General features: G+C 38.5%; 4 protein-coding genes across 6 annotated transcripts; 1 reads left to right on the plus strand and 3 right to left on the minus strand.

The window, feature by feature from the left end:
* Positions 1–507: 507 nt before the first annotated feature.
* LOC137946997 (uncharacterized) lies at positions 508–3,223 on the minus strand. 2 transcript variants are annotated; one of them, XM_068793291.1, is made up of 4 exons: positions 2,687–3,223; positions 1,227–1,391; positions 1,072–1,123; positions 508–890 (listed from the first exon to the last, which is right to left on the minus strand). In XM_068793291.1, the coding sequence occupies exons 1-4, from the start codon at positions 2,944–2,946 to the stop codon at positions 837–839; spliced, it is 531 nt and encodes a 176-aa protein (XP_068649392.1). In that variant the 5' UTR covers positions 2,947–3,223; the 3' UTR covers positions 508–836. The 2 variants fall into 2 exon arrangements, with proteins under 2 accessions (XP_068649392.1, XP_068649391.1); XM_068793290.1 differs by having other exon boundaries at positions 508–926.
* Positions 3,224–9,014: 5,791 nt separating this feature from the next.
* Positions 9,015–10,263, plus strand: LOC137946291 (glyoxylase I 4-like). The gene is made up of 3 exons (XM_068792526.1): positions 9,015–9,281; positions 9,384–9,489; positions 9,654–10,263. Exons 1-3 carry the CDS (start codon positions 9,127–9,129, stop codon positions 9,960–9,962), a joined length of 570 nt encoding a protein of 189 aa, XP_068648627.1. The 5' UTR covers positions 9,015–9,126; the 3' UTR covers positions 9,963–10,263.
* A 204-nt stretch (positions 10,264–10,467) lies between these two features.
* Positions 10,468–10,934, minus strand: LOC137945210 (uncharacterized). The gene has a single exon (XM_068790988.1). It carries the CDS (start codon positions 10,921–10,923, stop codon positions 10,594–10,596), a length of 330 nt encoding a protein of 109 aa, XP_068647089.1. The 5' UTR covers positions 10,924–10,934; the 3' UTR covers positions 10,468–10,593.
* Positions 10,935–11,435: 501 nt separating this feature from the next.
* Positions 11,436–15,277, minus strand: LOC137946350 (O-fucosyltransferase 13). 2 transcript variants are annotated; one of them, XM_068792610.1, is made up of 6 exons: positions 14,831–15,277; positions 14,656–14,747; positions 14,391–14,461; positions 14,213–14,301; positions 13,868–14,089; positions 11,436–12,291 (listed from the first exon to the last, which is right to left on the minus strand). In XM_068792610.1, exons 1-6 carry the CDS (start codon positions 15,175–15,177, stop codon positions 11,559–11,561), a joined length of 1,554 nt encoding a protein of 517 aa, XP_068648711.1. In that variant the 5' UTR covers positions 15,178–15,277; the 3' UTR covers positions 11,436–11,558. The 2 variants fall into 2 exon arrangements, with proteins under 2 accessions (XP_068648711.1, XP_068648712.1); XM_068792611.1 differs by lacking the exon at positions 14,831–15,277 and having other exon boundaries at positions 14,391–14,492; positions 14,656–14,745.
* Between the last annotated feature and the right edge of the window lie 4,243 nt (positions 15,278–19,520).

Consider the following 19,520-nt stretch of genomic DNA (forward strand, 5'->3'; position numbering starts at 1 on the left):
TTTTGCACCAAATGGTTTTTCGTATTGGATTAGTCGTGGCCATGACAACTACCAACTTCACAAACAAATAAAAAAAAATTAATCGATAATTGATCAATGAAATGTCCACAAATAAACTACTGAGGATGATTGATTTTTCAACACAGAATCAAAATATCGAGACTAAAGAGGAAGAAGATGAAACTAAATAGACATTGTTAGAGCTAATGGTGTATGCATGTGGCTTGCTACTAGGCTTATCCAAATTGCAGATCTCTTGAAGTTAATCATCCTCTTGACTTACAGTCTCTTTATGTTGATGTGAATTGATTGTGTCATGCAAACAAAATGTACAATCTCCCCTTCTTGACTAAACTTTTAACAAACATTTAGGGTTTTATCAAGGATTTTCTATAAGGCTTGAGAAAACCAGAAAATGATAAGAGAACCCCAAAGATAATAGAATCAACCTGATTCCATCCCTATGCAATATTGCTTCTCATTCGAACCTGATTATATAACTGCCAAACTGTTGGGAAAGAATAACAAGTCATTCAGATGGTAAAGGTGAAAGCCAGGTGATACTACGCCGGGTAAAAAGGATGGCATAGTACAAAAAAATTTCCTAAAATGCTAAGAAGGCATCCCTATCCTCAAATTAATCGATTAAATAAAAAGCAAGGATCAGACCCAGCAGGGTAAAATCTTGGTAATACAAAAATCTTGTTAGGAGTCCCCTTTCTTCTTCAATTGTGATGAGTTCACATCTACCAGAGCTGAATCCTTTGCTGTAAACAATTGCAGCCAAACCCCTAAGCAGGCTTCCAAATGTTGCTGAATATCTATTGGTTTAAAACTCAATCTGCTCGAAATGTATAAACTTGAATCCTCCCCAAACCAGCTAGCAAATACTGTGATACGACCATGAAAGCCATAAAAAGTGAGACCTACATTCAAGAGATGGAATTAATTCCTTTGTATATAGCATAATCATATGAAATGTGAGTGAGACAACCAAAAAATGAAATTACTTGATCTGTACATGACATAACAGAAGAGACGATTAAGGTTCAACAGGGCGAAAAAATGTACCAGTAGAGGAAGGGTCAAGAAGCTCCAAATTGGCCACAAAGCAAAAGAAAACCTGTGAAGTAAGATTGGCTTTGTAAGTAACAAAATCTACTTAGATCAAGGAACATGTGTTTGCATGTGTACAAAACAATATGAAGGCAGAGTGCTTTACTTACAAGAAAAAAGAGAGGACACCAACTAGAGTCACAACTGGAGCTAGAGACAGAGGTAAAGGTACCCATCTGTCATCAGCCTTCCTGGTATCTCTCGTGAAAAAATTTGTAAATAAGACGATTCCTAAATTCAGAAAAATACCAATGAATCCGAAGTAGAAAGGCAACCTGAAAGACAGAGGCAAGAGATTAAGAAAATGAAAGACATCTATCAAGTTCAAAACATCATGGAGTTCCTCCAGGTGGGCAGTGCAATTTAATTACAAAATGTTTCAATCCTGTCATCATTCTTCAAAATAATGAGCAGAAGGAAATAATATCAGCTATCTAAAAGGTTTTGAACCTGCACACAAAATTGAAAAACGTATCATCCATTTATTAGATCTGGGTTTTCTATTTTATTCGCCTATTTAAAGTTGTGACAAGAATCATTGGTGAAGCAGAAAAACACATCAAGGGAAGGTCTACATTAATTAAGAACAACCAAATGCTGGATACAAGAAACCATACTATTCCAGTTCTTTACAGCAAGCATGAACCAATGCCATAGTCAATGCACTGGTGACAGAGCTATACACCGTGGGGGTTCCATGCAAATATCATTCCCATCAAGTTTTTGTTACTCCTAAAGAGAATGAGACAAATCTGAGAGATGATCTGCAGTGTATCTATAAGGAAACAATAAATAGATCTTACAACGAAACAGGTAAAATCTGAACCACTCTCAAGAACTCTGAAAACGGAAACTGCTTTTGGTAAAGAACATTCCTTTCATTCAAGAATCGGAAAGAAATCCTATAGTACTCAATATAAATCCTACTCAGTGTAAACATTGAAAGATTGCTAAAGGGCATATGACCTAGGTCTTTGAGCATAGCAGCTAAAGTGGAACCGGTTCCATGATATGAAAGCAAGTATTTTTAAGCAGACTGGAAATAAAAAAGATTGTTGCTTGCTCAGAGGTTCAAAATGAATCTTAAACTTGTGATTTTTTCTCATGTTGTTGTGAACTAATGCAAGTATTGTGTTCATGGCGATTTTTCACAGAGCTACAATCTGATACCAGAGATTTCAAGATTAGCATGTAAAGGAACTGAGGTCCAACATCCATTTGAAATTAAAATTGTCCCCTAGCACGTATCTTGATATCAATGATGAGTATTAATTCATCTAAGGAGGTGGAGTAATTTCTTCAAACAATTTTTTTTTTTCAGGTCAATGATTTGGATCATGCACATTGGAGTAATTTGACTACAAAAGCAATACTCTTTCAATCTTTGAGAACAATCTTGTGCAGTAATTTTCCAAAGAAAAACCCAAGACTAGAGTTGTCAGTTTGATACAAAAGCCAGCACCATATTCCGAATAAATTTCAGCCTTTCAGGCAGTAGAATAAAAAAAATAAAACTAAAGCCAACAGTTCAATAAAAAGACGTATAAGAAATTAAGAGACAATCTTGTACCGCTTGATTCGATCATCTAGGCAGAAGACATGAATGAGATTGGAGTGTCGATCACCCAAGTAGATAATGTAAACAGCCGAGGTCATCCAAAGGATATTTTCAATGACCTTCATCCAGGTTCGAGGCCTCGGAATTGCAGAAGAAGTGGGAGTCCTCGACAACATACCATCCTCCAATTCGTCACCACTAGAGGCATAGCCGTTGTTGCATCTCTGCCTCATATATCCAACAGGGATTACGCTCCCGCTCCCACCAGACATGTTTCTCAGTAAAAGCTAAGAATAATCCAGGAAAACAAGACGCGGGCGGCTCTAAATCTCTGCCCTTGATGAACCCAAATAGAGGAAACTTCATACTTCGATTCTTGCAAAGCCGCCGGTTAATTGAAGCAGAAGGGAGAGTCGTAAGGGAGACTCGTATTACAAAAGGAAAGGGACACAAGGACACGCGACCGGGATTCGTTCTCTGTCACCAGGACTAGAATCTTTGATGCGATTTCCCAAATCCTAACATGAGAAGAATCCACACCTGTGCTTCAATTTTAGGTTCAAATAATTTTTTATAATATACCTAAATAGATAATTAATCAAAACAAATATGAATAATTTAAGGTAAAATTAAAATATATTAATTAATTAAGATATTATATTATATTAATTAATGATTACAGTTTATTGTATTGGTGTCTAATTTAAAAATAAAATTTTGAATATAAAAATTAATTAAAAAAGAAAGAACTACAATAACAAATTTTGAAATTTTGAAATAAAAACATTTTTTAAAGAAAGATATAATTAGGGTAAAATATAATACAAATAATAAAATATTAAATAAAATAAAGAATAAAAATGGAAGACGGACCCTACAGAGAAAATATGCTAGACGGAGACGAGATCCACCTCTAGGAGAACTGAGCAGGAGAAGGGAGAGGGAGGCTGCTGAGAGCGGGAGAGAGAGGTCTAGAAAAACATTCGGGAGGAAGAGGTCAGCGTCCCGACGGCTTCAACCGGATGAATCAGGATTTTGGGCGGAATCACCTGAGATGCTAAATTGGATAGATTGGCATGATTTTGGAGGCAAGTGAATGGCAAGCATACCAGCTGCATCACGATCAATGCGAACTGTAGATCTGATAGAGAATTGCCAAAGAGATCAATAGTAAAGCCTTCGCTGCAATTAGACGTTGGCGTTTGACTTTCCAGTTTTGCTGCAACCTGTGTAGCAGTTGGTAAGTTGAGAATGAAACACAAAGATGATTGAGAAATGGATGGTAAGCAAATTCACCTCTCTGGCAACCTGCATAAAATATCTTCCAAGATGCTGCAGATATACGTTGAACAATTAGAAATGGGTATAGGAATCTCCAAACAAGATCTTGAACCCATGCCAGCCTTCAAATCCATCCTTACCTCTCTCTTTTTCTTGACTGTTGACTACTCTTGCACACCCACTTACCCCTAATAAAACTTGAACCCAAAACTGACACTAGACACCCACCCATGTGATCACTGAGCCAAAGGCCCAAGTTACAAAATCCATCTCTATTCTTAACCCCAAAGCATCCCCTTTGTCGAGGGTTTTTTTCATTTTGTGTTTCTTTGTATGCCAATCTAGTTTTTCAGTTCATTGTTACTCCTTTTCTTTTTGCTAGGAATCTGTCGTACCTAGAGAGAGTGAAAAAATTGAAAGAGAATCTCTCTACCCTTGCAATTTCTTGATAAAAAGTCATACATTTATAAGGATTTCTTAGAGAGAAATCCCAGCTTAAAGTCCTACTTTTACTCTTTAACTCCCAACTTTCATTCTAACTCTTAAATTTGACTACTATAGCTACTATAACTCTTACATAGACAAGGACATCTCCACAATCAAGTCAAGCCCTTTTTACTCTCTTAATTATTAACCTATCCTTTGATTACATTAGATATCCCCAAAGTCCCTAATTACAGTGACAAAGACTACTATAATCCCAACTTCCTAAAACTTTTCCCCTTGCAAACCCACCCCACATACCACATGGGCTTTGGCAATTCCCAATTATGCTGTTTCTAACAGCATGAAGGTGTCAATACCCAATGTCTCCACCATGCTCTGCAACGGCCAGGGCGTCGTTAAAGCAGTGTCATTCGAGGTCTTCACCTTCTTCCAATCCTTCTTCACCAAAGGTGTAAATTCGATTCTCCAAATTTGGTCGAGACGCTTATCATCCTCGCTAATATCTCTGCAACCAGAAAAGAAACAAATGCGAAACCATGGCGGTCAGGATAACATTGCCTTTATTTGCAGGTGTGAAACTTCGAATTGAAGAAGCAGAGGCCGGAAACATACGGCAGGTATCGTTCAACTCCATTTTCTTCTATGCGTCGAGACGCTTGATCCGGAGCTTATCTACAGAAATTCTAATGGTTTCCTCCTTCTCTTCAGTGTGTTTGCACAACCACGAAGAAGATGGTTGGCTTCCTGCGCAGCATTAGGACAACAAGGAAAATCTTGCTACTCACGAAGAAGCTGGTTGGCTTCCTGCGCAGCATTATGAGAACAAGGAAAATCTTGCTCCGGAGTAGCAGTGTTCCTCTGTCAGACTTAAAAAAATGATCGGGAGTGAATTACTCGTTGTGAAGTTGGGTCAAGAACGGGTCGCATGGAGCCGAGCCTAACCTCCGTGTAGGATTTAAATATTTTGAATTCGAGCTAGAGCAAAGGCTAGCCTATAACCTAAAATTATTTTCGAGTTCAAGCCTAATAATTTTAACTGAATTCGAACCGAGCTCCAGTTCCAATATTTATTTAAAACTTTTCAAAAAATACATATCTCGAGTTCAAGCTCTAACATATATTTAAAATTTTTAAAAATATATATGTTAAATAAATTATATATAAAATTATGCATACATTTTACATAAAATTGGGCATGACCTCTGCTTAAAATTAGGCATAAAGGTGGCATTAAATTGAGTTGAACCCAAACCTTCTTATGTTCGAGTCGAACTTGATTTAAATATTTTAAATTTGAGCTCGAGCCGACCCTAGCCTCGAGCCTAAAATTATAATCGAATTCGAGCCTAATAATTTTAACCGAGTAGCTTAACCTATATTTAATATTCTACATAAAATATATATCGAATAAATTATATATAAAATTATGCATACATTTTATAAAAAGAATGATAGGGGAAGTTCAGGATTGAATCTCGATAATGGATTAGAACGCACTAGTATTAATTTTTTTTACCCCAAATATTGTCTAACTTATTTTGTAATTTTTGAATCTAGCCATAAGTTTACTATGGCCTCCTTATTGCCCCTCGTTAAAATTTTATATTCTAGGAAAAACTATAAATATTTTCCTATACATATTTCCAAAAAAAATCTTTAAATAAAATCATATTACTATTAGTGACTTACTAGAAAATTACAAGAAATATTTTAAAATTTTCTTAGGAAAATTAAATGGACCTCTTATTGCTCTTCTAGGAAAATAAATAAAAATTAATAATTAATCTATTATATTACTATACTTATAAATAAAATTTTAATCAAATAAAATATCAAACACAAAATTGCTATGAAAATTGTTTTATACTAAAAGTATAATAACATAACTGTCAAATACTTATTCAAAAATTTTCTATATGATTTTCGTAAGAAAATTTTACTTAGAAAATTATATAATTTTTTAATAAGAATTTCTAATTAAATTTTTTTCAAAAACATAATACACTAATAGTCCATAGAAACGTATTTCTACTAAAAATATTTTTTTAATATTTATTAAAAAACACTAATAGTTTAGTCCCTAGATTTTTTTATTTTTTTTTAATATCGCACGTGCAAAATCGCTTCTCGCGTGTGGGGTCTTGGAAATTATTTTTCCCTTCGCCCTCGCCCTCTGGTTTTCGCCGAGGACGAGGAACGACACGGGGGGTGGGAAATTATTTTTCCCCTTCGTCCCCTGGTTTCCGCCGAGGATGAGGAACGACGCGGGGGGAGGGAAATTATTTTTCCCTTCGTCCTCTGGTTTCCGCCGAGGACGAGGAACGACGCGGGGGGAGGGAAATTATTTTTCCCTTTCGTCCTCTGGTTTCCGCCGAGGACGAGGAACGACACGGGGGGAGGGAAATTATTTTTTCCCTTCGTCCTCTGGTTTCCGCCGAGGATGAGGAACGACACGGAGGGAAAAGCTTCCATCGGTGCCGGCGAGTAACTTTCGTCGGGGATAACGACTGCGACGAAAAGGCAGCTGTCAACGGTGACAGAGGCAGCGGACGGGGGGGCTCGGCGGTGATGAGGGGAGGAAAAAATTTTCCCCCTTCACTCGGCGTCCCGGTCTCGACTCCCCCGAATCCGCGCCGCTTGTGCGAGCTGTCGAGCCGTACCCGGATTCTCGGTTCGTTAATTTAAACAAATTAAACCGAGCTAGCACGCTGGCCCGGTTTAAAGCTACCCCTAAGTTCAAAGTTCTACCCAAATCATACGTCGAAATTCTTTTCCAACTAATAAATTTAATATATTTATTTTTATTAATTCATGTGAGACTATTTCTTAATATTTACCCCATTAATGCCAACTAATAAATTTAATATATTTATTCTTATTAATCTATGTTAGACTATTTCTTAACACTCTTCTTCACCTATAGACTATTTGGTTCTAACATAAAGATAATTTTGGGTGGTCTATATATATAAGTATATATCATGTGAAATTGGATTCAAAGTTTATCCCAAAACCATTAATTATCTTATGAAACTTCTTGCCTAACTAATAAACTCAATATATTTGTTCTCGTTAATCCATGAGACCTTAACACTGGTGAAAGTGGAAGGGGCATCTTAGTGCACTATCTAAGAAATAGTGACATTTAACCATAGACTAAAAAAATCCTCCTTTCCTATTTCGTCCTCTTCATGCTTGTCTTGTTGTTCCTCTTCCATTGTTTCAGAGGTCCTCCACCATTGTTTTTCCTTTCGACACAAGTTTACATAGTTGATGAACTTTATATGTATAATTTTTCCTTGGGGTGCTTTGATTTCTCCTTTAATTTTCACATTCTCTTTGATGGTGAAGGATTTGCATCGGTAGTACCGCATCTACAAATTCTGCATCGACGTTTTCCTCGATGTAAACTAGTAAACAATCTAACAGTTTCTCACAAGTTAGAAGAGTTATTCAACGATCATGGTATCACCTTCTGTCGTAACTAAGAAATGCATCACCCAGGATGGCAGCCATGATTTCGATGGGGGCTCTCTTTCTAACTGCTACCAATTATGCCCCTCTTTGATGCATCTTTTATTAAGACATGGTGATTCGATATATTAACATAACAAATAAGATCATGTTACTGCTCAAATTGACTATACAAGGTTTCATAATGGCTGGTGATTTCTAGGGAGTCGAACAGAAGATAACAACTTCCTCTGTCCACCAACAAGCTTTATCAATCTCTCTCTGTTCCTCTCATGGCTGCAGACGTTTGCCTTCCTTTGCCATCGCGCCTTTCGGTCTCTATCTATCTCTCTCTAGTTGTCCCTTTCTTTTCTCCTTCTATCTCTTTCCCCTCTTTCTTCTTCCACTCCTCTTTCACCACGTTGTCAATGTGATCCTAAATCCAACAGACATTATAGACTGTTTGTGCAAATGACTTATTTTAGCATTGAAGTTTGTATCACATTTGGGTTTGATACGTTCCTTATACACTTCTTTTCTTCGTTTCTTTAACATCTAACAAAGGTTCCACCTCCTATTCTTGACAAAACATTCCCTCCATTGTTGGAACCAAATTGGCGACTCCCTCTTCTCCTTTCTGATATGAACCTCCCCTGTACACTGCAAAAGGTCGTAGAGTCCAACAAGGATGACACTTCCCGCAGCGAGACGACAAGCAGCAGCATCAACATATTCAGATTACTCAAACTTTTCTCGAGACTATTGAGAATTGAGAGCGACTTGATGCGAACATGCGAAGTTTTGTAATTGAGTCTGACTAGGCTCCCTTGCAACAACGTCGCATCAATCTCACTCATCTTTGATCTCTGTAGTGCTCAACAGCAGTTCATCATCAGCACGAACCCAAGAAAGAACCAAACTCGCCCTTCAGTTTGCGCAAACAGAGTCGGTGGGTATGCTGACGTGTCAGCAGTGCAATTGGGGGCAGTCCTGATCTACTGTGACTCAGCAAGCCTCAATGTTTTTTCTGCACGTACGTGTCAGATAGACAGTTATACGCCAGGTGGCAAGAGGTACACGTGCCCTTGGAAACACTTTCCTTCCCTGCTCTATAAATCCCACGTTACCTCCGCTCCTTTCTCTCACTCCATTGCAGATTTTCTGCTTCGTTTGTTCGTGTTTTAAGGGAACTAATCATCTCTTTCTTCTGGGTTTTGGTCGCTGATTGCTGGTCTTGATTCGTTTGGTCTGTTTGTCGAAAGAGAAGGAAGATGTTTGACAGTACGGGAGGTGCTCTGAATTTGACGTCCTTGAACCACATCTCGCTCGTTTGTAGATCCGTTGAGAAGTCTCTGGATTTCTATCAGAACGTTCTCGGATTCATTCCAATAAGAAGACCCGGATCTTTTGATTTCGATGGAGCCTGGTAAGATTTTTCATTCGTAATCTCGATTGTCGAGAAAAAAACGTGTGATTTGGTTTTTTGATTGTTGTTTTCCTTTTGGGGAACTTTCGATTTTCTTTTCAGGCTGTTCGGCTACGGAATTGGGATCCATTTGTTGCAGTCGGAGGATCCGGAAACCATGCCGAAGAAAAGTCAAATCAATCCCAAAGACAACCATATCTCATTCCAGGTGATTCTTCTTGAAACTCTGCTTTAATCTTTTTTCTAATCGCAAGCTTGTTTAGTCCATCTCCCTTGGCGACAGAGTCCATTCTTCCTATCCATCACCCACAAAGCATAAGAACAATTCAATAAGCAAAAAACATATGTAATAACGCCCGTTTTAATTCTCAGTGCGAGAGCATGGCGGCGGTGGGGAGAAAGCTGTCGGAGATGAGGATACCGAATGTGCAGAGGCGCGTGGAAGAAGGGGGAATCTACGTGGACCAGTTGTTCTTCCACGACCCGGATGGGTTCATGATCGAGATCTGCAACTGCGACAACCTCCCGGTGGTGCCGCTCGTGGGGGAATCTCTGCGAGCCTGCGCTCGACCCAACTACCGGAAGCACCAACCGGAGCTACAGCAGCAGCAGCAGCAACAACAGATCAGCAAGTGCCTTCCGACGGTACAAGTCAAAGAAGAAGTACCCTTGTGCATATGAGGAACGATGCGTCCTTCGTTGCTGAGCTCAGACAACCCTGTCCCCTTCCATGTTCCAAATCGTTGTCAGTCTTTCGTCTATTCTGTAATTAGGTTAAGAGGATGCGAATTGAAAACTATTTTTCAATTTCAGAAAACTGAACATTGATGGGTTTATTTTCTTTTGTGCTGGATTCCACCAAATCTACTGCTCGTAAATGGAATCCAGTCACCGGGAGATCACTCTTGTGTTTTTCTCTTCTCGAGAAACGTTTACAAATGGGGTAATTGCGTTTTCGTGCTGCGTAGGCAATTCGTAACCATGCCATTCTCAAACTTGATTTACTGATTTGGATCTCAATACTACTCTCTCTCTCTCAATCTGGATCAGACGGGTGTTGGTCGTGATCGAATCCATTACCCATGAATACGAAGGGTATCATTTGTTTGAACTGAGAGCTTGATCCTCGCGTTTTTTTACATCTCCCTCTGAGACATGAAAATTAGGCAGAGGACGGCTCTAATTTCCTGCTTTCATGGATCACTTTAAGCAGAGACATGATAAAACGATAAATCACACAAAATAGATAGAATGATGAAGACATCTACAGAGGTAGGAAAGAGAAGAGAAGAGGAGGAGGTACGTCGCTGCATCAAGTGCCTCTTGCCAGCATCTTTTCAAGGTTCTCCAGCGATTCAAGTCGTTGGATCATCAACTGCTGCCTGAATCTCCTGATGAACGCCTCGGCGTGCTCATTTACATCACTCGCCTGCCGTTCGACCTTGCTCACCTCCACAGGCCTCCTGTCCCCTACATGGATCCTCTGAGACCTGGGCGATGCTTCCCCTTCTATCTTGATATTACGACTAGTACTACTCATGGAGTCTGAGCCAATCTTCTTCTTCTTCTTCCACACAGAAACTGCAGACACTCTCTCTTCACCTCTCCACCCTTTTAATAGCCTTCGGGATGCCTTCAACATGAAGTGATGGTCTGTATCTTGAAATCAGAGTCAAAAGAGTTGTGAATGCGTCGTCGAGATAATATTGAAATGGGTTGAATGAGGCAGGCGCACGGGATTCAGAGTCCACGGCTTAACGTAAACGTGAGGCTTAAACAAGCCTACTATATGAAAAAGAAGGGTTCTGAGTGTTTGATTTGAATGGGATTAGGTGATCAAACCATGAAAGGAAGCGTATGGGCACGGCGTGGGCACGTGAAATGGTGAAAGGATTTACGAAGGAAGGAGTGGACGGAGTTCGGCATGGGCGGCTCTTGCTTTGACGAGAAGCTTTGAAAGCCCAAGTCGTTTGCTTTTGCTTCATCTATCTTTTCTGTTGAAGCTGAGGTCGGTTGCTTCCTGCTGGCTTCCTGATTTCAGAGGCTTTACAACAATAATCATGGCATCGGATAGAGAGAATGACATACACTATGCAAGAGATCCGTATTTGCAAAATTACCTACAAATACTGAATTACTTAGAAAACCAACAAAGAGAGATTAGGGGTTTGAGGTTGGGAATCTTAGTCTCACTAGCCTAAACAATCAAATCAAAGAACCTTTGGCTCTTACAAAGCAAACTTTGCTGTAATAAACAAGAGAAAAGAAGTCATCCTTTCACAAGCTAAACTCACAAAAGCAATCAGGCAAAGCAGATCCTCTACCCAAAACAAAATCTGCCCGATGAGTTTTCCACATTGCCTTCATCAATTCCTCTCCTTTCAATCCCATTGAAGTATATTCAGCAAATGCCCTCCTACTCAAGAAAAGAGTCCGAAACAAGCCCTTCACAGCTCTCATTGCAGCGACCATCTTGTCCATGTTCCCGAAATAGGTAGCTATATATGCATCACTGTTAACTGATACGTAATAATCAAGTGCAGCTTTTGTGTTGCCATGCATTAGCTCAAAGTCCTCAGTGCTGAGAAGAGACGATTTGGTATAAACATTAGTATAAACAGATGTTAACCCCTCAATTTCCAGTAGACCATCGCCAGCTGCCAAGTAAATGGTTGTGTTGGTTGGGATCCCAAGAGCCCGAAGAATGAAAGCGGTTTCTTCAGGAGTGAGAGGACACTTGCCACGGTTTCTCCAAGCTTGGGCAGCTTCTCCGCTCCAAGGTTTGCGGTCCCCACGGGCAGCATCAATGGCAGCCATGGAGGAAAAAGATAGGCCTGAGTATTGACATTGGCTGTATGCCACCATGTCAGGTTCAAATCGCAAGTGAAGGGATAAGAAGGGTTTTGGAAGGATATTTAGAAGCTCCACACTTTTGCTCTCCAAGGACCTTGTGAGGCGCAGGGCATTATAACATGCTTGACAGAGAGCAGCCTTCACATATAAGGGATACCTACAAGATGAAATAAATAAGAAAAAGGTGATTGGTGGTTATGTTTTTTATGCAAAAATAAAATAAATGGGTAATTTCTCTATTTTCCTCTGTATTTCTTTCCGCTAATTGGAATCTAATTGATAATACCAAATCGTTTTAAAAAAAACTGAAAACAAATTTCAAGTACAGAATGATGACAAATATTTATAAAAACACCATAATCATAACCAGTTGAGCAATTGATATTGCTGTGCCGAACATTAATTTGTGAATCTGGACTAAGCCATGTTGAAAATATATCCACAATGGAGAAAAATATAATGATTCTTCATGTTGTAAGTAACAGTGGAGATTGGGTAAAGAATGTATAGGTGACATAGCAGACTGGTAAAACTGAAAGTATATGAGGGACAAAAGGCAGCCTCTACCACAGCTATGTTCCCAAGCTACAGAATATCTCACTCAACCAATAACAGGACATCAAGAACATTTGTTCAGGAGATTTGGCAAGAACTAGTCTATGACATCAAGAACTAATCTATGAAAAGGAGAACTGTGTTGACTCTAATGTGACCAGAGACGTCATCCTTTTCACAGTCAAACACTCCAACCAAATTGGCTGCTTCCATTGCAAAATTTTCTTAGAAGTTTGATTTAAGCAAACCAATTGGAAGAGCTGTCTTCTGCTGGAACATGAAATATGAAGATCACATAAATCCCATATGATGAAACCATTTCTTTTGTTCTTTTGTTTTGCTAGTGAAGGCAACTCAACCATTCATTCAATGAATGAAGCACCAATTAAGGATTCTGATTCCTCTTATTTAGAATCCAAAATGCTCACTTCTTCCTGTAAACACACGCAAGGCTGACCTCCATAAACACGACATCAAATAATATTCATTATCTCTGTTTTCTTACTCCGCACATAGGCCACCATTGCTGAAACATGTAGCTTTGGTGCCTTTATTCTCATTTGTCCTTCTTGAAAATCAAGGTTTGCACTTCAAAAAAAAATTATTTGACTTGGGTTGAGATGTTAAATACTACAGTAGCCACATTTCTTGTGTTACAAACATCACCTTGTGAAGAAATCCATTAGTTGATGTTGAAACAACCTAAAACTGTTGCTTTTCAAGTGTGCTCATTATTCACCTTGAAATACCTTGTCCACCTAATAATAAGTTCCTTCAATAACCAATTACCTGCTTCGTAGAACACTTTGATCTCTCATGGAAAAAAGACCACAAGAAAAAAGAAGTCTTTGAAGATACTTCCATATATGTTGGTCACACATTTTCTGTGACCCAAACCTCTGAGACTTCAATCCAAACACCCCCATGGGGCAATAACTAATGTCTAATCCACCAGCAAAGATGATTAATTCCATACTCTCTTTGATACGCATAAACTACAAACTTTTAGCTTAACCCTCACTAAGATTTGAAGCAAGATTTCACACTAGAAATTCCCATGTGGCCATTGAGCCAAATGCCCAATCTACTCTGGTCCATACCTTCATTTTGATGCCCATGAAGAAACTAAAAGTTGTAGCTCCTGACCACAAGGAGCAATATGCAACAGAACACCGTACCTGTCCCTTCTTTGGCTCATTGCCGGGGTTATGGCAATGAAATGATGTTTCAAGAGAAATGGAAGAATGCTTTCAACATAATCAAACGGCCCTTTCCGCTTACTGCAGTCCACCCTAAAGGGTTCCTTTGATGCTATCTCCGGAGGCAACTCTTTGGTAACTTCCACAAAACCCTCTAACTGCTGGATGAAATAATCAACATCAAAAACATCTGCAAAACCACTGTTTCAAACTTATATCATATAACTACAGTCAGAAAGCAGAAATTGTCAACACACAACAAGAAACAGAAACAGAACCAGAACCAAAGACTAACAATTACAACGAAAATATCATAACGCATACCTTGATTCATTCCAATATGCAGCAACTTCGAATTTAGGCAGCACTAGTGTTGCATTCAAAAGACGAGCAATACCAACACCATCACATAACTGCAATATCCGTAATTTAGCACTAAAACAGAGAAGAAGAAAACGCAACTAGGACATAAATTAGAAAAATGGGTAAATAGAAAAGTTACATCTCGTCTCATCTGATTGAGTCCACCATAGCAATCCACTCGGATATAGCCATTACTCTTAGCCGGTAAAGCTGCAGCATTTCAACAAAAACCAAGAATTGTCTGCAATGAAGCCAGTTAAAAAAAATTCAGGGGAAAAAAGGAAACAACTGCAGACAAGTGCTGAAAGAACGGGTCCCAAACCGAACATCCCAAAATGAAACAACTGCAGACTTGTGGTGAAAGAACGGGACCCAAACCGAACATCCCAAAATGCCACACTAACCAGTTATGTCTCCACTGCTCCACCATTTACAAGGTCTCCAATCTATAATTCTCCGTGCGTCCCAAATCATCGTCTTGCTCTTGGAATTCGACCTGGCCGAAACGAGATTCACAATATTTATTCACAGAAAAAAGAATACAAAAGCAAACAACTAAATGGGTAAGTTCAATCGTACTCCGTGGAATCTGGTTGTGGAGCTTTTGATGAAAAGGGCGCGGGAGGCGAAAACAAGATGAGTGTCAAAAGCAAGGGGAGTAGGACGAAGAGAATTCTTAAAATGGGTCTCATGGAAAATCTCGATATTGGTAGAGACATTTTACTTGCATTCAGCAGTCGTCTCGGAAGGACAAGAGTTTGTAAGGACTGTTCTCCGTGCTCCCCCCCAAAGATCGAAAGAAGCAAAAGAGGATATGGATAGAAATCGAACTCAAATCCAGTAGACTTTCTTAAGAAGGTCCAGATCTGGACCAAGCAACTCCAATTTATACCCTTTCGAAGGTTATCGTAGACATCTGGATTCATAGGCTTGGGCTGTCTCACAAGTCAAACTGTCACAGGGGGTTTTCTTAGGTCAGGTAGAGGGAAAGGGGGTTTGTCAGTTTGTCATGGATCGCGGACCCGAGTTACCGCTCCGATTCGACTCCCTATCAACCAGAAATAAAGCGTTTACAGTCTCCAATTAGGTAGCCACGTGTTTGGTCGGGGTCATGTTTTCATCTGCTGGTTTCATCTGCGTATTAGTGCAAGCATCTTGTCTGTGAGTACAATGGATTCCTCTTCGTCAACCCCCTCCCCATCTTCATTATCATTGATCGATATAAGAAGCCGTGTCTCAGTCAGGTGTCTCAGTCAAGCTCAGATCGTCAAAATACGCCTGCAATGGAAAACCCAGTTCCTCCGAGAAATTACTGGAGTTCATTGATGGGTCTATTATCAAGGCTCCACCTGTGACGATCAAGGATGAAACTGGAGGAGAAAAAAGGTGATCCCGAGTATATCAAGGCTGAGTTTAACAGACATTTGCACCTTCTGCATTAAAAATGACGAAAAAAAGTCAGACACATGGGGCAAGTGTAGATGCATCAAACACCAGAGTTCTAATCGGAGTACAAACGCATTCTGTCAAAAAATATAACCACGGCAAGTAAATGTTGTCAGGGTGTAGCGGCAGAGACGACATAGCTAACAAGCATATCGCGCAGAAGACGAACAAAAATGAGCCAATAGAAAACCCAGATACATCACAATGCATAACGCAAAAAGATGAATATAAAAAAGAACAATCCAACTGATTTAGCTATTCAAACCTCTACTTCGCAAAAACATTTATCAGAATCAACAACTAGAAACCAAGAAATGGTATTAAAAAATAGTTAAGAGCAGTTGGAATAATAAATCAACCCTGATAATAACCAAATCCAATGCAAAAATGCGAACACCAGTAAAACCCTAAACCCTACAAAAAAAACATTCGATCTACAAATCGAACTCTTTATCAAATAAGTTCAACGTGAATAAAAAAACTAAAAAAAAAAAGGACAAACGAGAATTAAGAGCTCCAACCTGAAGAGTAGGGGTGGCTTCGAACCAAGCCGGCTCGGTTCAACTTGTTACATATCGAGCTTGAGCGGAACTCGAACTCAGAAATGAGCTCGTTTAGGTTAATGAGCCGAGCTCGAGTAGAGCCAGGTTCGGCTCGTCGGCTCGCGAGCCGACTCGTTAGGATGGGCAAATTTTTAGGAGTTTCGCACTCTCTCTCCCGAATTTTTTCTTTCGGTCTCTCTTCCGCCCTCGCTCTCTTCGTCTCCTCCTTCCCTTCTCTCTTCTTCCTCCGAAATTCCGTCTCTCGGCCTCCATCTCCCTTCTCCCTCTCGCTGTCGATGCCCCTTCCGCCGCCACTGCACCTAATCCTTCCCCCCGCTCATCGCCTTCTCTGCCTCTCATCGTTGTCGTTGTCAACTCCCGTAGCGTCGCCCTCGCCTCGTCGTACTCCAACTAGAGCAGCTGCTCTGGACCCTCTCCCGTCATCGTCACCCCCTACCACTGTCGCCGTCAAATCAGCCAGCCACCGCTCTCGCCGGAACGGCACATAACCCCCGAATACCTAAAGTTCGAATACATAAGTTGTGGGGGGGAGATTATTTTCTCCCCTCGACGCTCCGTCCCACACAGCGTGCGAACTCGCACTTGCAGTTCACACATGCGAGTTTCGCACGTGTGATTTTTATAAAAAAAAAAAAAAACTTGCAAATCCTATTCTCAGCCTGTTTTTCCTTTGGACGATGCAATAATATGTAAAAATATAGTGTATTAAAGTTACAATTTGATCAAATTTTCCTGTTTATTTTTTTATTTTTAATAATTAATCATGTACACAATTAATTGGCTCACGTAATTATTTTATTAATGTATAATAAATTGCAATCATTAAATAATATAATATCTAATTTAACTAATTAATATATTACTTTATTTTAATTATACATTAAATTACTTATTTGTGTTGTAATCAAGTTTATGTTACCTAATTTGGGGTTTAAATATTATGTTTTAATTAAGTATACTATTACAAGTTACTCATTTTTTTGTTTTTTATATTTTTCTTATTTTGGGGCACTAACACTAGAAACTATTTTCCAATATATATGAACTCGTCCACACTAACACCAAGTTTGAAATTGAATTTCATGTAGAGGAATTAAATGAATTTGAAGCAAGAGATGAAGATTAATTTCAAATTTTAAGTTGTTGACTAACCCCCCTTATAATTCTCATATCCACAGTAGCTTCGGATTCATTATTTAGTGCTGGTGGTAGAGTAATAGAGTTGTATCGTTCTTCCTTGGTACCAAATACATTTCAAGCTTTGATTTGTGGCAATGATTGGGTTCAGACTCTTCACGGTATAAAGAAAAATCAAAAGGTGAATTTTTTTGATTAATTATTTATTACGATATTTTTTAGTTTTATTTATTAAAATTTTGTTTTATGATTACAGCCTGAGAAGAAGAGTGTAGAGATAATGCTACCAGCTCCATGATTTTTCATGTTTCTCTCATCATGGTAATTTTAATATTTTTAACAACATTAAGTAACTAGTAGTGGAAGAGTATTTTTTTATCTGACAATAACTAATTTTATTTTTTTATTTTTGTCATAGGTGGAGATTTTGCTCATGCAAGGACGTATATTATTTTCTAGCATTAAGAGAAAAAACTATAGTTCGTAAATTTATAATGGATTTATAGTTTTTATTTGGGTGATTGTAAATTGATAGTGATATTTTATTTAATTTTGTTGTGTTTGATTATTGTATGGAATTTATTTATAATATTATGCAGTATATGAAGTGTTTAGACTATTTTGTGGAGTGTATAAACAATTTCATAGAGTGTCTATGGAATTATAAACAATTTTATGGAGTATTTATGAAGGTATTATGTATGTTGATTACGTCCAATTTTAAATAGAGTTTATGTCGAATTTTATACAGGTATTATATATATATATATATAAATAGATTATGCTCAATTTTAAGTAGAGGTTATGCCCAATCTTATACCCACTGACGCAAACCAAATGAAAGTTTGGCCCAGCCTTGCCACGGTGAGGCTTGCTTCGTACTCCTCCATTTGCTTAGCTGTAAAAGCTTCAAAATTTACACACTTTTCCTATCAATCCTTTAGCGTGTCCTTAATATTAAAATAGGCCCTTATTTTAATAGATTTCTCTTTAGGCCCCCACACCGAAAATACTGTAATGTCATTATAGTAAATGGTATTCTTGTAAATAGATTATTTTATTAAGAGGGAAAAATTGGACTTGAGTCCACTCTTTTCTCCCTCTCGTGACTATTAAGGGGTTATACTTTCTTATTCTCTTTACTATTTTAGGGTTATCAAGTTTACTACAAATTGCCTCTAGAGCCGATTATAATGTTACCCATATAGGGACTTACGCCACTCAAATACCACAATAGCTAACTTACATAAGGTCACTCTCATAGGATTATAATTGATTTCAAAATACTTCCACACAAGTGATGTTCTAAGTGACTTTGAAGATTTCAAAATAAAAATTCACATATTCAAACACACTTGACCAAGATCAACCGAGGATTTTAATATATGCATATTGATGCTTGAAAATTTTAAATTCAGACGTCAAATGTTCAACACTAAGCAAAACCCCTTTGAAATACCCCAACAAATCAATATGCTAGAACGTATTATATGATTTCAAAGTATGAGAGTAAAAGATTTTAGCATGAAATATGCTAAGCAACAATAATTCAAACTATAAGCTCAAAAAATACCTAGTCTATGGGGATTATTTTTTTCAAAAGGTCAAATCAATTTCCAGATTTGTTTTCAAAGTGCAAGAACACTTAGGAGTGGCCAATTTTGTCTTACAAGCCGAAAGAGATAATGTTTTGGGTGAAGACAACTTAAATGGACAAGTTCTTAATGTTCAGAATTTGAACCGTTAGAACAGAAAATGGACCTTTTGCCTACTTGTGAAACTCAAAATATCAACTAAAATCATAAAAAAAAAAACTTGAGAAATTTTCTTCGTGAGTTATTAATCACAGAAATAGGTCACTTATAGATTTTGGGAACCTATCTTGACTTAATCGAACCTTTCAATCTTGTTTTGCAACTTTATGGAACGTTTCGTGCAAACAGTTGCAGATTGGTGAGCCAGTCTTCATTGGGCAACTCTTTTTTCTTCTCTTCTAGGTGTTCAATTACATTAGTTTGGCCATGTCAGAGTGGTTCCGTCCACTCTTGTTAGAGTTTGTGTTCTGAGTTAGATACTTGGTTTTACGCACCTTAAACGACTAGTCTTTTCGGGTTGTATTGGCT

The sequence above is a fragment of the Aristolochia californica genome, unplaced genomic scaffold (assembly GCF_029961685.1).
Source record: "Aristolochia californica isolate CCGP_79_NKW_82.1479 unplaced genomic scaffold, dmAriCali1.0.hap1 SCAF_12, whole genome shotgun sequence".
NCBI lineage: Eukaryota > Viridiplantae > Streptophyta > Magnoliopsida > Piperales > Aristolochiaceae > Aristolochia > Aristolochia californica.

Bases quoted from the DNA above. Each gene is read 5' to 3' on its own strand.
- LOC137946350 (XM_068792610.1), bottom strand. From the start codon at position 15,177: ATGAATCCAGATGTCTACGATAACCTTCGAAAGGGTATAAATTGGAGT. The intron at 14,462-14,655 runs GTTAGTGTGGCA...GAAATGCTGCAG, and splicing joins GAGCAGTGGAGACATAACTG to CTTTACCGGCTAAGAGTAAT. The intron at 14,302-14,390 runs GTAACTTTTCTA...CGGATATTGCAG, and splicing joins TCAATCAGATGAGACGAGAT to TTATGTGATGGTGTTGGTAT.
- LOC137946291 (XM_068792526.1), top strand. From the start codon at position 9,127: ATGTTTGACAGTACGGGAGGTGCTCTGAATTTGACGTCCTTGAACCAC. The intron at 9,282-9,383 runs GTAAGATTTTTC...TTTTCTTTTCAG, and splicing joins TTTGATTTCGATGGAGCCTG to GCTGTTCGGCTACGGAATTG. The intron at 9,490-9,653 runs GTGATTCTTCTT...TTTAATTCTCAG, and splicing joins ACAACCATATCTCATTCCAG to TGCGAGAGCATGGCGGCGGT.
- LOC137946997 (XM_068793290.1), bottom strand. From the start codon at position 2,946: ATGTCTGGTGGGAGCGGGAGCGTAATCCCTGTTGGATATATGAGGCAG. The intron at 1,392-2,686 runs GTACAAGATTGT...TCTGTCTTTCAG, and splicing joins CTAGATGATCGAATCAAGCG to GTTGCCTTTCTACTTCGGAT. The intron at 1,124-1,226 runs GTAAGTAAAGCA...CTTACTTCACAG, and splicing joins GGTGTCCTCTCTTTTTTCTT to GTTTTCTTTTGCTTTGTGGC.
- LOC137945210 (XM_068790988.1), bottom strand. From the start codon at position 10,923: ATGTTGAAGGCATCCCGAAGGCTATTAAAAGGGTGGAGAGGTGAAGAG.